Here is a 12,829-nt window from a genome sequence, read left to right as displayed (position 1 = left end):
CGAATAAAGCTTGAGATTGAGTGAACGATCCATGATATCACCATATTATTGCATCTTTTGCATGCAAAATGCAGAGGATGTGGAATGCTTGATTGTGAGATAGTTACATCCACAAATTCAACCTTGTTCTTTGTACTCAAAGTAGCAAGCACTGAATGACTCCAAGAATTATAATTCATTGGATCAAGAACAGGAGATACAAACGTGCAAGACTTTCACTAGGGTGAAGGTAATAGTGACTATGAACATTGAAAGATTGGTCACAAGAATCAAATATTATTCATGTTTAATCAACAAAGTAGAGATTCTTTTGAAATTGAGGAAGATAGAAATAAATTTCAAAGAATTGAAGAATCAAACAAATCGAAAATCGTAGAGGAAAAAAACAGAATGTAGAAGTGAAAACAGAGTGCGGAATAGTGGCGCAATAGAACTCTTCAATTGATTTCTCTTATGAAGAACGAAGAACAAATCACAATGCGAAAGAAACAACTCTAGAAAAATGAAAGAAATGATAACAAAATGAAAGAGAAGATGATATTATATTACTTGTATTGTGAAAAAAGCGGTGTACATTATTTATAATTAGTTATAAAGATAACTAACTTGATTAACTAATGAGGGCACAATTAACCTAGACGAATTTGGAATAGTAAGTAAACTAGCTAGGATTACTCAATAGTGGGTGAGGAGAGTTAATCAATAGTGAGTAACATGACTTTCGGACTTTGACCGTAATGCCAAATAAAGTACCTTTATGAGTTTCATAATTATTTCATTGTCAAAACTCAAAATCTTAAATTTATATCAATTATAATTTTAAAAAAACATCAATTACAATCTTGCATATAAAAATAAAAAATTTAGATTTATATATAAATGTTCTTAATGTTATTCTCTTATTAAAATTATCAATTAAGATGAAATTCTAATTTGGTTGGAGGATAACACAAAAGTTGTATATAAGTTTTGTCTTATATATAATATATAATTAGCTTTATTTTATATTTTTAAATGTATATATTTTTAAGAATTACGTTTCAGAATAAAAGAGATGCATATTTACTGCCTTGTTTATGAGCGCATCCCAAAGTTCAAAGTTACAAGGCTAACACTATTATCTCTAAAAATACCTCCAAGGACCAGGAGCACCTCCTAACCCGGTACAGGAAGGAGAATGCCACTCAACCTGTACGATTTTTTTTTTTTTTTTTTTTTAGTTTAGACGAAAAATATATTCTGATTAATTTAAAATTCGATTAAAAGATAAATAAAATCAAATTATTTTTCTCAATAATCAAACTTAAATAATATATGAATAATTCAACCTTAAATTCAAAATATTAATTAATTGTTTATAATCATTTGATTCAACACCTATATGATCTTTGGATAATACATATAATGTTATAATATATACGGTGCAGTCAATAAATAAATGAACAAATAAATTAGAAGAAAAAGTTTTTTTGGAATACATACAAAATTATAAGAAAATGAATTCACATATTCACAATGCAAATTAAACTTATTTACTAATAAGAAATAACATAAAAGAGTTATATGGTTGACTTTTGTGGTTTAAAGGAGAAGTAAAAAAAAGATTATATAAATTGATGAAACTGTATTATAAAACACAAATAAAAAAATAATAAATTTTTTATATAAAATAACTCATACGTTATTTCATTATAAATAACTTTTACAGAGATTATTAATTTAATTTAACATCCTGTCAAAAATATTAAAAACAAAAATTAAGCGAATTAATGAAAAAAATATAAGTTTAATAACACATACTTGATTAAAAATCAGGATAACATTATATTCACTTTAATTTGTGTTAAATTTGATAAGATATCACATTTTTGTTAAAATAATTTTCAAAAAAAATATTTGTAACAATTTTTAAACAATAAAATTAGCAGATATGAATTTAATTATTTAATTTCAAATATTGTAAACTTGAATTGAACATTTATAACATCATTGAGAAGTTTATAACAATTTTGAAATAATTTAAATTACTTAATCGAACCATCTATATATTTTTTTAACTATTTTCCACCTTACTCTAACTTTTATAGGAAAAATCTAAGTCAATCTTTTATTTTTAGTTGGAGAATATATTAAGGGTAAACTCATGTTCTGTGTATCATGTAATAAAAACTATAAGAATAAAATATAAAAAAATATTAAATTCGTGAATATCATATTTAAATATTAATTTTAGGGGGCATGGCTGCTACCAGCCCCCTCCCTCTATCCTTGCTTACTAGAGCATATAAATTATGTGAAATTATTTTATTGAGTAATATTAAATTTGAATTTTGAATAGGCAGTGACATAATAATAATAAAAATATTCACGGTTTATATATATAAAAAAATACATGAATTTTTATTTGAAAACCTTATAAACTAAATATAAACATTCATGAATAAAATTAGTTCCTTATATTAATAATCAGAATAGAATTATGGAAACATATTTTTTTTTTAATTTTTTTAAATATATATTATATTAACAACAAGAATTAAATTCAATGTTTTTTTTTTAAAATATGAGTATGTTGTTTATCAATTAAATCCAAACTTTCTTGTTCCATGAACATACCATTTACATCAAATCAAATTAACTAAGGAGGATAAAAATCAGCATCACATTAATATTCCTAGCTTAAGAATCTTAGGACGGTGCACCGTTGAGTTTGGTTCGGGTTCCGAAACATTGCATGGAACCAAACCACAGCTATTAATGAATCCTCGGACATCTGTCCCAATTCGCGTAGCTGGGGACATAGATGAGTACAGGACAAAGTTTCTTTAAATTGTGTGCTATATTTCCATAAATTTCAGCACAACATAAAACTAATAATTTACTCTACGTGTTAATTTTTTATTTTATTTTTCATGCAATAAAATATAATAATTTACATAACATATTTTTTTTCTTATCCTTTTAATCTCTCATTTATTTTCATTTATTTATATTTTTTAATGAAATAATTATCCAAAAAATCACGCTCAAACAAAAATTTTCATGACTAAAATCTATTTTTTTTCTCTTTCTAAATATAAAAATATTTAAAATCTATTCATGTGAAAATTTTAGTAAACTTTTTTCAAAATATTTATTTGAATTTATGTTTAGATAAAAATTTAAATTTTATAAAAATAAAAAATATATGAATTAAAACAATAAATATAATATATTTTTATATTTATGAGAAAAAAAATATTTTAGTCCATCTTGACCGAAACACATACGAGGAAAGAGACAGAACCAGCTGGCCATAGTGAGGAATGTTCGAAAGGCAAGTTGCCAACGTGTGCTTTGGTCGGCGTTTTCAACCGTTTTTCAGTCAATCACTTAACGTCCGTTACAAAACGGCGCCCACATTACCAGTCTACCACGACAAACCGAGTCTCCCCCGCCGTTACCGTTTCTCCCCGTCAAACTTCCAACACCTTTTTCTTCCCCTATAAATACCCAGTTTTGAACGCTTCCCGTTCTCAATTTGCGGTTTTTCAATTCAAACAACCCCTTCTTCACTTTCATTCAAAACCAAAGTCCCACACCGAAAAAAACCATAAAATTTTAGCTCTCCACGTGTATTTGAATCAAAGTCTTTTCTAATGGTAGGTGTTGAATTTGGTTAACCAGTCTTGGAGGTAATGCTAATAGTAATTGCTAAGTGCTTACAACAATGTTTTTCACTTTCTTAGACAATTTTCTTTTCTCCAACACCATGTTCTTGCTGTTGTTGCTTGTGAAACCGTATTATTAATCAGTTTATTTATCTGTTTTTCCCTGTTATGTCTTAATTTGCATAGGTAGATGTATAGAACTGATTGTTACTCCTTGGTGATTTGAGGGTCTTGCGTTTTGAAAGTTGCAAAAATTTGGGTCCGAGTTGAAGTTTTGAATTTTGATTTGATTTAGATTTTTTGCTTGAATAAATGGTTTTGGGTGGAGTGGATTAGTGGACTTTGAATTAGGTCAGAGATTCTTTTTCTGGGTTTGGAGGAAGTTTTCTGCATTTTTGGGTAACTTGGTATGGTAGGAAAGGTGTATATGTTGCTGCATCCATGAACTCAGCATCAGGGAGTGGGGCAGCTGCACAATAACATCAACAGGAAATAACAAGGTTTAACTTTTGGATACATGTGACTGCCCTCGTTTTCAAACTAAGGAGTTTTTGGGTCTGCAATGAGGAATTGTGACGTACATGGTATTGTTGTTGTTGTTGTTGCTGCTGCTGTTACTATTATTGTTATTGTATGCTTCGTTTATTCTTACTCCTTGAAATTTGGTATGTTTGTGATGTCTCAGTCTTTCTCCTGGTGTATATTAGAAAATTAGTGTATGAGCAGATTTTCTCTTGATGTGGAAAAAATTTATTAAGGAATCTTTTCCTCTGTGATTTTTCAAAGCACATGGGAGGGGTTTTGGAATTGCATCCTTTAGAATAAATTCTGATGGTGTACAATTTTCCATTGCTGTTTGTTTCTTTTCCTTTACTCTATGTTTATACATAATTTATCCTATTTTCTGTAGATGATAATCTGTTGATGAGACTGAGAGCACTACCGTACCACAACTTTAACATTCAAAGAATCTTTTTGATGATTATGCCCATCTAATTTTTTGCTCCAAATTCATTGGTTTCATTTATTTGATATTGACACTGATTTTCCTCTTCAACCTGCTAAATCAGATATTCCAAATTTCTGCTCTATTTGTTCCTGTGGGCTAAGAGAGTAGTGATTAATTCAATCTACAAACTACCAGAAATATAGCCCTATATGTGTTAATCAGATCATATTTTTTTAGTTTATCCAAGTTCATCTATTTCTTGTATGTATGTGTGAGCAATTATGTATGGCGCGTTTCTTCTAGCTTCTCCACTTGTTAGGCTAGTCGATGATTGTTGTTGTGAACATTATTTTATGACATTGTCGTGTTATGCTAATATTGACAGAAGACTTCTCTGCCTTTCAAGGTTTATCTGCTATTATTGAAAGTGTTGGGATACAAGTCCCAAGCAGAACTTTATCAAGACAGCTGCTTTTAGCTGAGGCCATCATCATAGGATGGACTTGAATCAGTTTTCAAGTTTCAACGTGATTAGTTCAGCAGGATTCCCTTGCGCATCATCTTGTACTCCTATTTCACCAATATCCAACCGGTTGCTTGGATCCTTGAAACTTGATATAGGAAACTCACCTAATTCGGCCCTTTCTACTCATTTTGATTCTGATACTGTTTCTTCTGCATTAAGTGACAGCCAGGAGCAGCACAACTGCGGGGAAATTCACTCTGGTGTCAACTCCTGTAACTCTTTGCAGGAAAGCAATCATTATTTGCATAGGCCGGTCTCATCTGTAGACCATCTCGAAGACGGATTGCATCTATCTACTAGGAGCTTTTTTCCACAGGATGCAAGTTATGACCATGAAACCAGACATGCATTGCTGGAATTAGAAACTTCTTTGATGGCACCTGATGAAGAAGATCAAGTCACCACATCAAGCACTTCTTTGGGTGATAGCAGTAGGCCAACAGCATCTGACCAAAGAAATAGGTCTTGGAGCCATGAGGGCCAATCAAGTGATGTTGCATATGTAGAGAAGCGTCACAAATCAATGGAGGAAGCGTTGCTACAGGGATTCCCATCAAGCAATTTGAAACAATTGCTGATTGTATGCGCCAAAGCCTTGTCTGAAAACAACATGAAAGGTTTTGATCAGTTAATAGAGAAGGCTAGAAGTGCTGTGTCTATAACTGGGGAGCCAATCCAGCGCCTGGGTGCTTATTTGGTAGAAGGGCTTGTTGCAAGGAAGGAGGCATCAGGAAATAACATCTACCATGCCCTAAGATGCAGAGAGCCTGAGGGAAAAGACTTACTCTCTTACATGCAGCTACTGTATGAAATCTGTCCCTACTTAAAATTTGGTTACATGGCTGCCAACGGCGCTATTGCTGAAGCATGTAGGAATGAGGACCTAATTCATATCATAGACTTTCAGATTGGTCAGGGAACTCAATGGATGACACTTCTTCAAGCACTTGCAGCAAGACCTGGTGGAGCTCCCCATGTGCGGATCACAGGGATTGACGATCAACTTTCTAAATATGTTCGGGGAGATGGATTGGAAGCCGTTGGGAAAAGGTTGGCTGCAATCTCTCAGACATTTAACATCCCAGTTGAGTTCCATGGCGTGCCTGTTTTAGCTCCAGATGTGACAAAAGACATGCTTGATGTTAGGCCTGGTGAGGCTTTGGCTGTGAACTTCCCTTTGCAACTCCATCATACAGCTGATGAAAGTGTTGATATGAGTAATCCAAGGGATGGACTTTTGAGATTGGTGAAATCACTTTCTCCCAAGGTAACTACTTTGGTAGAGCAAGAATCGAACACAAATACCACTCCCTTCTTCAACAGGTTTATAGAAACCTTGGATTACTACTTGGCAATGTTCGAGTCCATTGATGTGTCTCTTCCGAGAAAGAGCAAGGAGCGGGTTAATGTGGAGCAACATTGTTTGGCTCGGGATATTGTCAACATTATAGCTTGCGAAGGGAAAGAAAGGGTAGAGAGACATGAGCTGTTAGGAAAGTGGAAGTCGAGATTAACAATGGCTGGCTTTTGTCAATATCCTTTGAGTTCTTATGTGAATTCTGTCATAAGAAGCCTGCTGAGGTGCTATTCAGAACATTATAATCTTGTGGAGAAGGATGGGGCCATGCTTCTGGGATGGAAGGACAGAAATTTGATTTCAGCTTCAGCTTGGCATTGATTACATGCAGACAGGAAATAATGTAGTGGTACAAATATGTTGCTGACTGAGGTTTATATTGATTTCCAGGGCCATGTGTTAGTCATAATTGTTTTAAAGATCACTGTTTCATAAATTAGTCTATGGAGTATCATGTCATAGTGATGCAGAATTACAGATTACTGTATACCAATTCTTTTATGAGTTGTTTAAGTATGTGCAGTGTTTTGATCTACATATATTGTACTTGTACCTGAAACTTATCCTTTGTCTCCAATACAAAATTAAATGAATTCACAATAAGATTGCTGACAGTTTGCTACATTCTTATCCGATACAATTTGGTGCATTACCATTTTGTATAAATAATGGTAATTTTTGCAGAAGCTGATTAATGACATCAGGGCGGTTACTTTTGATGTTGGGGCCGGCATGGTTGGTTTTCCATGTTCCTTTTTGGGCACCAGGACGATTGTTTTATCGGATACATAACCAATACAACTAGCTATACATAACTACAATTACACACTGGTCATTTGGTATATTTACAGTCAGAAACACAAGATAAGTACATGGAAGAAAAAGAAGGAACTTCAATGCTATCATAGAAACTTGTGATTGTAAAAGTGACTGAGCCCCTTCACTCACTGTATTCTCGTTTCAGTCATTATCCGGTGGGACTCCAAAAATTCATTTCTCTTTTGTTCTTTGGCACCAATGCCCAATTGTCATAAAACAGTCCGCTCATCCGTGACTGTAAAATGGCAACTGGCATGGTCTATTCTGTTCAAGGATGTGCAGATCAGACCCTTCCCAACAATATCTACTTGACATTGTTCCTTTGCTTGATTATTCCCAGATTATCACTACTACAATAATAATAAATTACGACGCATTAATAACTACGGTCGGCATAGACCGTCTTTGAAAATGACATAGTGGCAGTATTGTAATTATGTAAATTAAAATTTTGAATTTAAGTACGGTTATTCAAATACAAAACCGTCTTTGAACGTTTACACCTTTTCACTTTCTCTCTTATTGGGCAGCATGCTTCGTCGCCTCGACTTTTGTGACTGGTCACTCTCTCTCTCTTTCTTCTCACACTCATACGCTCCTTCACTCTTCACACAATTTCAAAATTCCTAATCCATCCTTTACGCTGCATTCTTCTCAGATGTGTGTGTTCAGCATTCCGCATTTGGCTGTGTTGAGGCGTTTGGTTTCCTCAGATGCCTCATGTAAGATGAGGAAGAAAATCATAGGTCCCTCCTCTGAGAAGAAGTTTCGCGGCGTCCGACAACGACTGTGGGAGAAATGGGTGGCGGAGGTTCGGAATCTGGCAAGAAGAGTGCATCTCTGGTTGGGAACCTATGACACTGCCGAAGAAGCTGCTATGGTTTACTACGATGTCATAATTCGTCTTCATGGCCCTGACGCATTAACAAACTTCACGCCGCCGCAAAGAGATTCTCCGTCTCCATCTCCACTGCCGGCGGTGGCGGAGACTCTGGCGGAGGTTTGTGAAATGAAGGTGTTGGTCATCGAAGAAGCCTTTGGCTCCGGCTGCGATTCCAACGAGTATCATTGCTTTCCTAGCTCCACCTCACCGCTTCATATTTTCAGGTTATTGCTATATTAGATAAATTAAAGAATGACAAGAGCCAAAAGAAGGAGCTGTTGGATTCATCACCAAATGAGGATGACAATGATTGGGATGGTGAAGATCCTGAAGAAGGCATCATTTATGTGGAATAGATGCCTCCCACTGTATCAGTATCACTATTGTGCCTCTTCCATATTGACAAACCTTTCAGTGTTGATAGGTATGTTTTAATGAACCTACGTCGAGCATTACTTTTGATCATCTTACTTAGTGCTTAATTATAGTTTTATTTTAAGATAAATAGTTAGTCTCAAGCTTTCAACAGGATTTGTCCCAAGTTTGGTTTGTTTCGTTCAGTTAACAAATCAATTACTTATGTGCAGTGATTGGAAACACTTCACTAAAATGCTTGCTGGAAAGATGTTGTTCTACTCTTGTAGTTGTGACAACATTATCTGAACACAAAAGCCTTGCGTTGCTGGAAAGATGTTTTTTGGATCTCTTTTTTTAAAAAGTATATCTAATATAAATTTGACAATAAATTTGTGCTATAAACAGAGTGTTGAAAAGGAAGAGTCATTGAGGAAAAAGGCATGGGAAGAAAGCAAGAAGATGTGGGTGGTAGCAGGCCCTGCCATATTCACAAGGTTTTCAATGTTTGGAATCATGGTGGTTAGTCAATCCTTCATTGGGCATATTGGGTCAACTGAACTAGCAGCCTATGCCATTGTTATGACTATCCTAGTCAGGTTTATAAATGGTGCATTGGTTAGTGTCTCTCTACCTTTGGATGAAATTAAATTACTCAATCCAAACAAAAGCACCCAAAAATGAATGAAATTTAAATCATAGCAATTCGAATTTCATGTATTTTAATTTCCTTGAAATGTTAAAATTCTCCATCCAAATACAACATTAATTCTCTCTTCACCCAATTCTCTTTAGCTAGTTATCTAAAATGTGAAATCCTAAAAATTTCAATAGGTATAATATTTGCTTTCTCTGTCTCATTCACCTGCCAAATGTTCCTACAATCACAGAGCAAGAACATGATCATTGCCTACCTTGCAGCAGTTTCAATTTCAATTCATGTTTTGTTGTCATGGCTTTTAACTGTTCAGTTCAAGTTTGGGCTCAACGATGCAATGACATCAACACTTTTAGCATATTGGATTCCAAACATTGGCCAGCTTCTGTTTATAATGACTAAGTGCCCTGACATAAACTATGGTTCCTTTTACAGTCTTGAGATCTGGTACAACACTGTTTTGATTCTTCTTACAGGCAACATGAAAAATGCTGAAGTGTCAATTAATGCTCTTGCCATATGGTAATCTTGTTCTTTTACTTTTGCTTCTAAATTTCATAATAAGATATAAGGGACATAATATCCCTGCTTGTTCATATTGAAATTAATCTGTTTATTTAATCATAGTATAAATGCATATTTGAATATTTTTTAAGAATGTTTTTAAAATGTTTTTCTAAAAGTAGATAAAGTTTGTTTATTAAAAAAAGCAATTTTCTGTTTTCTTAACAAAAAAATAATTTAGACAAACACATGAAAAACAACTTAATTATTAATTTTTAGTATGTTTTTTTTAAAAAAAACTTAAACAAATGAACCTTTTATAAAAAATGAGTCTAACTTATGTTTTATAAGCTTATCTTTAAGGTCTAATATAAGATACACGATAACTTATTTAAAAATTCATTTTGCAATCAAACTTCAAAATAATAATAATAACATAAAGGTTTATATAAACATTTACATTTATATAATAAAATAATCTGTTAGGCTTTAAAATATTTTTTGAATGACTTAAGGTGTAACATTTTTAACTAGTTATACTTTTATAAAATCATTAAGCTAGTTTATTTCCTAAAAGAAGTGTGGTATGACTTGACTGGACGTAGTCTGTGTATAAACTATTATTTACATTATCAATAAAAAATTATCCTTTATATGACTTTGTTGGTAGTTAATTAAATTACTTATCATATATTATTTGTAATGAGATAAAAGTATAAAAAATGTTACATGCATATATTATTTATTTATTAATTATATATCTTATTAGATTTTTCATTCTTTTTCTATATCTCTTGTGTTTAATTTGTTATAACAAGAGTACACCTTACTTCAAACAAATGTGAAATGACAATTAGGTTGGCCTGTTGGTGGCTATCCTGGTCCTCAGGTAATGTCAATTCTTCATAGTTTTATTTTGGTTTTTATTCACATTTCCCTGGAATATGTCAATTTCATAGTGTGAATTCAATTACTTATTCCGTCATATTTCAGGGTCCTTATTTCAGGATCTTGTGACCGAAAGTGATCAATTCAGGTGCACCATTCTCTTAAGTCTATATTATTTGTTTCTCTGTATCTAGTGTTTTAAATTTTCGAAAAGAGATCTCTGAATGTAGTTTTTGAACAAAGCTTCGATAGGCAAGAGGTGTAAACACCACAAGGTGTGAAGCAATCTTGTATTAAATGAAGCAACTTTCACTTTTCATAACCAAAATGAAATAATAAAAGTCAACCTATTCCCCTTCACTCGAACTTACACTGCCTCATTCCCTTCCATTTTGTTTTTTGATCTTTAGTATTGAAGAATTCATACCACTGCTGAGGGAGCGCATGAATGTGTTGAATCCATATGTCCGCCAGTTTTTGGTAGGATGGATTACTGTATTGGATAGTGTCCCATATATTGATATGCTGGGGTTTCTTCCTGATTTTCTTGATGGTAAGTGTATTGTTTGAAGAATGGTCATTTTCTTTCTCAACATTTTATACAAAATGAAAGTCTACTACCTAATCATCTGTAACATGAAGAATGGTCATTATCCCTTTTTTTTATGGTTTCCCCATTTCTACTGTACAAGTAAAACTTATTGCAGCCATTGTCCATTTTTTTATCTTTCCCCGAATCCATCTTTTAGGGTTGATATACCTGTTAGCTTGTGCTTGTATTGATTAATTAACAGAGTTGTGGTTCATTTTCAACTACTACTTTGACAAAAGCAAAGTTTTTTGTTCATTTATCATTTTCTGACTCGAGCAGTGCTACTCTTGAAGTCTGTAGATTATGGTCGCATGGCTGAAATCCTGGAACAGAGGGCAGGTTCTCCAGATGAATTCACTAGGCTAACAGCTATCACATGGGTAAGTGGTACTGCAATTCTTTGACTTGATAGTAAACCATTTGCTCTTATAATACTTTATGCTTAGGATTGACATCTCTTCAAAGCTAAAAATTCTTTCTATATCAAAAAGAAAAATTATTAGTTACTGTTTTGTGATTCATTTGCTTTTTATTTAAATTTAAATAATGTTTGTGTTCTCATTTTTACAGATAAATGAGTTTGTCAAGCTTGGTGGAGACCAGCTTGTTCCATATTATGCTGACATTCTTGGAGCCATTTTGCCTTGTATAGCAGATAAAGAAGAGAAAATTAGAGTTGTAGGTTCTCTTAAGAATTTCTTTTTTTCTTTCCTCATCTATTGTTTTGCTTTCTGTTTTTTTTTATAGCTTTTTTTTAATGACATTGCTTCCTTCCATTTAATCTATAAATTTGAAATTATCTATTGCTTATATGTTAGGTTGCTCGTGAAACCAATGAAGAGCTACATGCCCTCAAGGCAGATCCAGCTGAAGCGTTTGATGTAGGAGCAATCCTGTCTATTGCCAGGAGGTATGGTTTTTCTTTCTAGGGTGGTTTGACTACTGTAGAAGCTATTGAAAAATGATTGAGGGTCCTTTGTATTTAGCCAAGTACTCTATTTTGCACTGATTATTATGTAGAATGATTTTTGGGATGGCTTGACTGACCAGGCAATTATCTAGTAAACTGGAGGCTACTTGAATCGAAGCTTTGCACTGGATATCAACCCTTTTAAACAAATATCGTACCGAGGTGACTAGATTGCTATTTTTGTTTACCTGAAATGCTCTGTAAAAGCATGCGGAACAAGGTAAGAATGTAGGAATTTCCCTTTTGTTAGTGAGTTGGCATTGTTTTTTGGGAAAACTTGCTAATAACAGTCTTTTAAATTTTATTTGTCCAGTCTGAATGTACACCTCACGAATCAAGGGAACCTTCTGGACATGATCAAGAGACTAACGACAAAGCTGATACTAAGGTGATGAAATTTCACAAATATATAGGCTTGGAACACATCATTTTACAATTCATCAACCCATCTCTAAATAGGATGAGTTATATTTCCCAATTTAGTTGTCTATTTCACATTTTGTATTGAATATATATCCACATTGTAGGTGCACAAATATGAGATTATGAATACAATCTACGTTGTACAAATTCTTTTACCATTCACTTGGAAGGGAAAATCCTTGTATTCATGCTCTCATCACAGTACTAGGTTTTGGTAAATCCTTGTAAATCTCAGTACTAAGGGCACTAATTATTT

General features: G+C 33.2%; 2 protein-coding genes and 1 pseudogene across 4 annotated transcripts; all 3 read left to right on the top strand.

Annotated features, from left to right (window-relative positions):
- The first annotated feature begins 3,530 nt into the window (after nt 1–3,530).
- LOC114417025 (scarecrow-like protein 21) lies at nt 3,531–7,104 on the top strand. 3 transcript variants are annotated; one of them, XM_028382101.1, is made up of 2 exons: nt 3,531–3,641; nt 5,006–7,104. In XM_028382101.1, exon 2 carries the CDS (start codon nt 5,097–5,099, stop codon nt 6,801–6,803), a length of 1,707 nt encoding a protein of 568 aa, XP_028237902.1. In that variant the 5' UTR covers nt 3,531–3,641; nt 5,006–5,096; the 3' UTR covers nt 6,804–7,104. The 3 variants fall into 3 exon arrangements, with proteins under 3 accessions (XP_028237902.1, XP_028237901.1, XP_028237900.1); XM_028382100.1 differs by having other exon boundaries at nt 3,531–3,674; XM_028382099.1 differs by having other exon boundaries at nt 3,531–4,234.
- An 855-nt stretch (nt 7,105–7,959) lies between these two features.
- On the top strand, nt 7,960–8,424 carry LOC114416296 (ethylene-responsive transcription factor CRF2-like). Its single transcript, XM_028381160.1, has one exon. The coding sequence runs from the start codon at nt 7,960–7,962 to the stop codon at nt 8,422–8,424; it is 465 nt and encodes a 154-aa protein (XP_028236961.1).
- A 450-nt stretch (nt 8,425–8,874) lies between these two features.
- LOC114416295 lies at nt 8,875–9,812 on the top strand (annotated as a pseudogene).
- Nucleotides 9,813–12,829: the final 3,017 nt, after the last annotated feature.

The sequence above is a fragment of the Glycine soja genome, chromosome 6 (assembly GCF_004193775.1).
Source record: "Glycine soja cultivar W05 chromosome 6, ASM419377v2, whole genome shotgun sequence".
In the NCBI taxonomy this organism is placed as follows: domain Eukaryota; kingdom Viridiplantae; phylum Streptophyta; class Magnoliopsida; order Fabales; family Fabaceae; genus Glycine; species Glycine soja.
This window is presented reverse-complemented; position numbering and strand designations above follow the sequence as displayed.

What these genes read in the sequence shown, in the direction of transcription:
- LOC114417025 (XM_028382101.1), top strand. Translation starts at nt 5,097, where the DNA reads ATGGACTTGAATCAGTTTTCAAGTTTCAACGTGATTAGTTCAGCAGGA.
- LOC114416296 (XM_028381160.1), top strand. Translation starts at nt 7,960, where the DNA reads ATGTGTGTGTTCAGCATTCCGCATTTGGCTGTGTTGAGGCGTTTGGTT.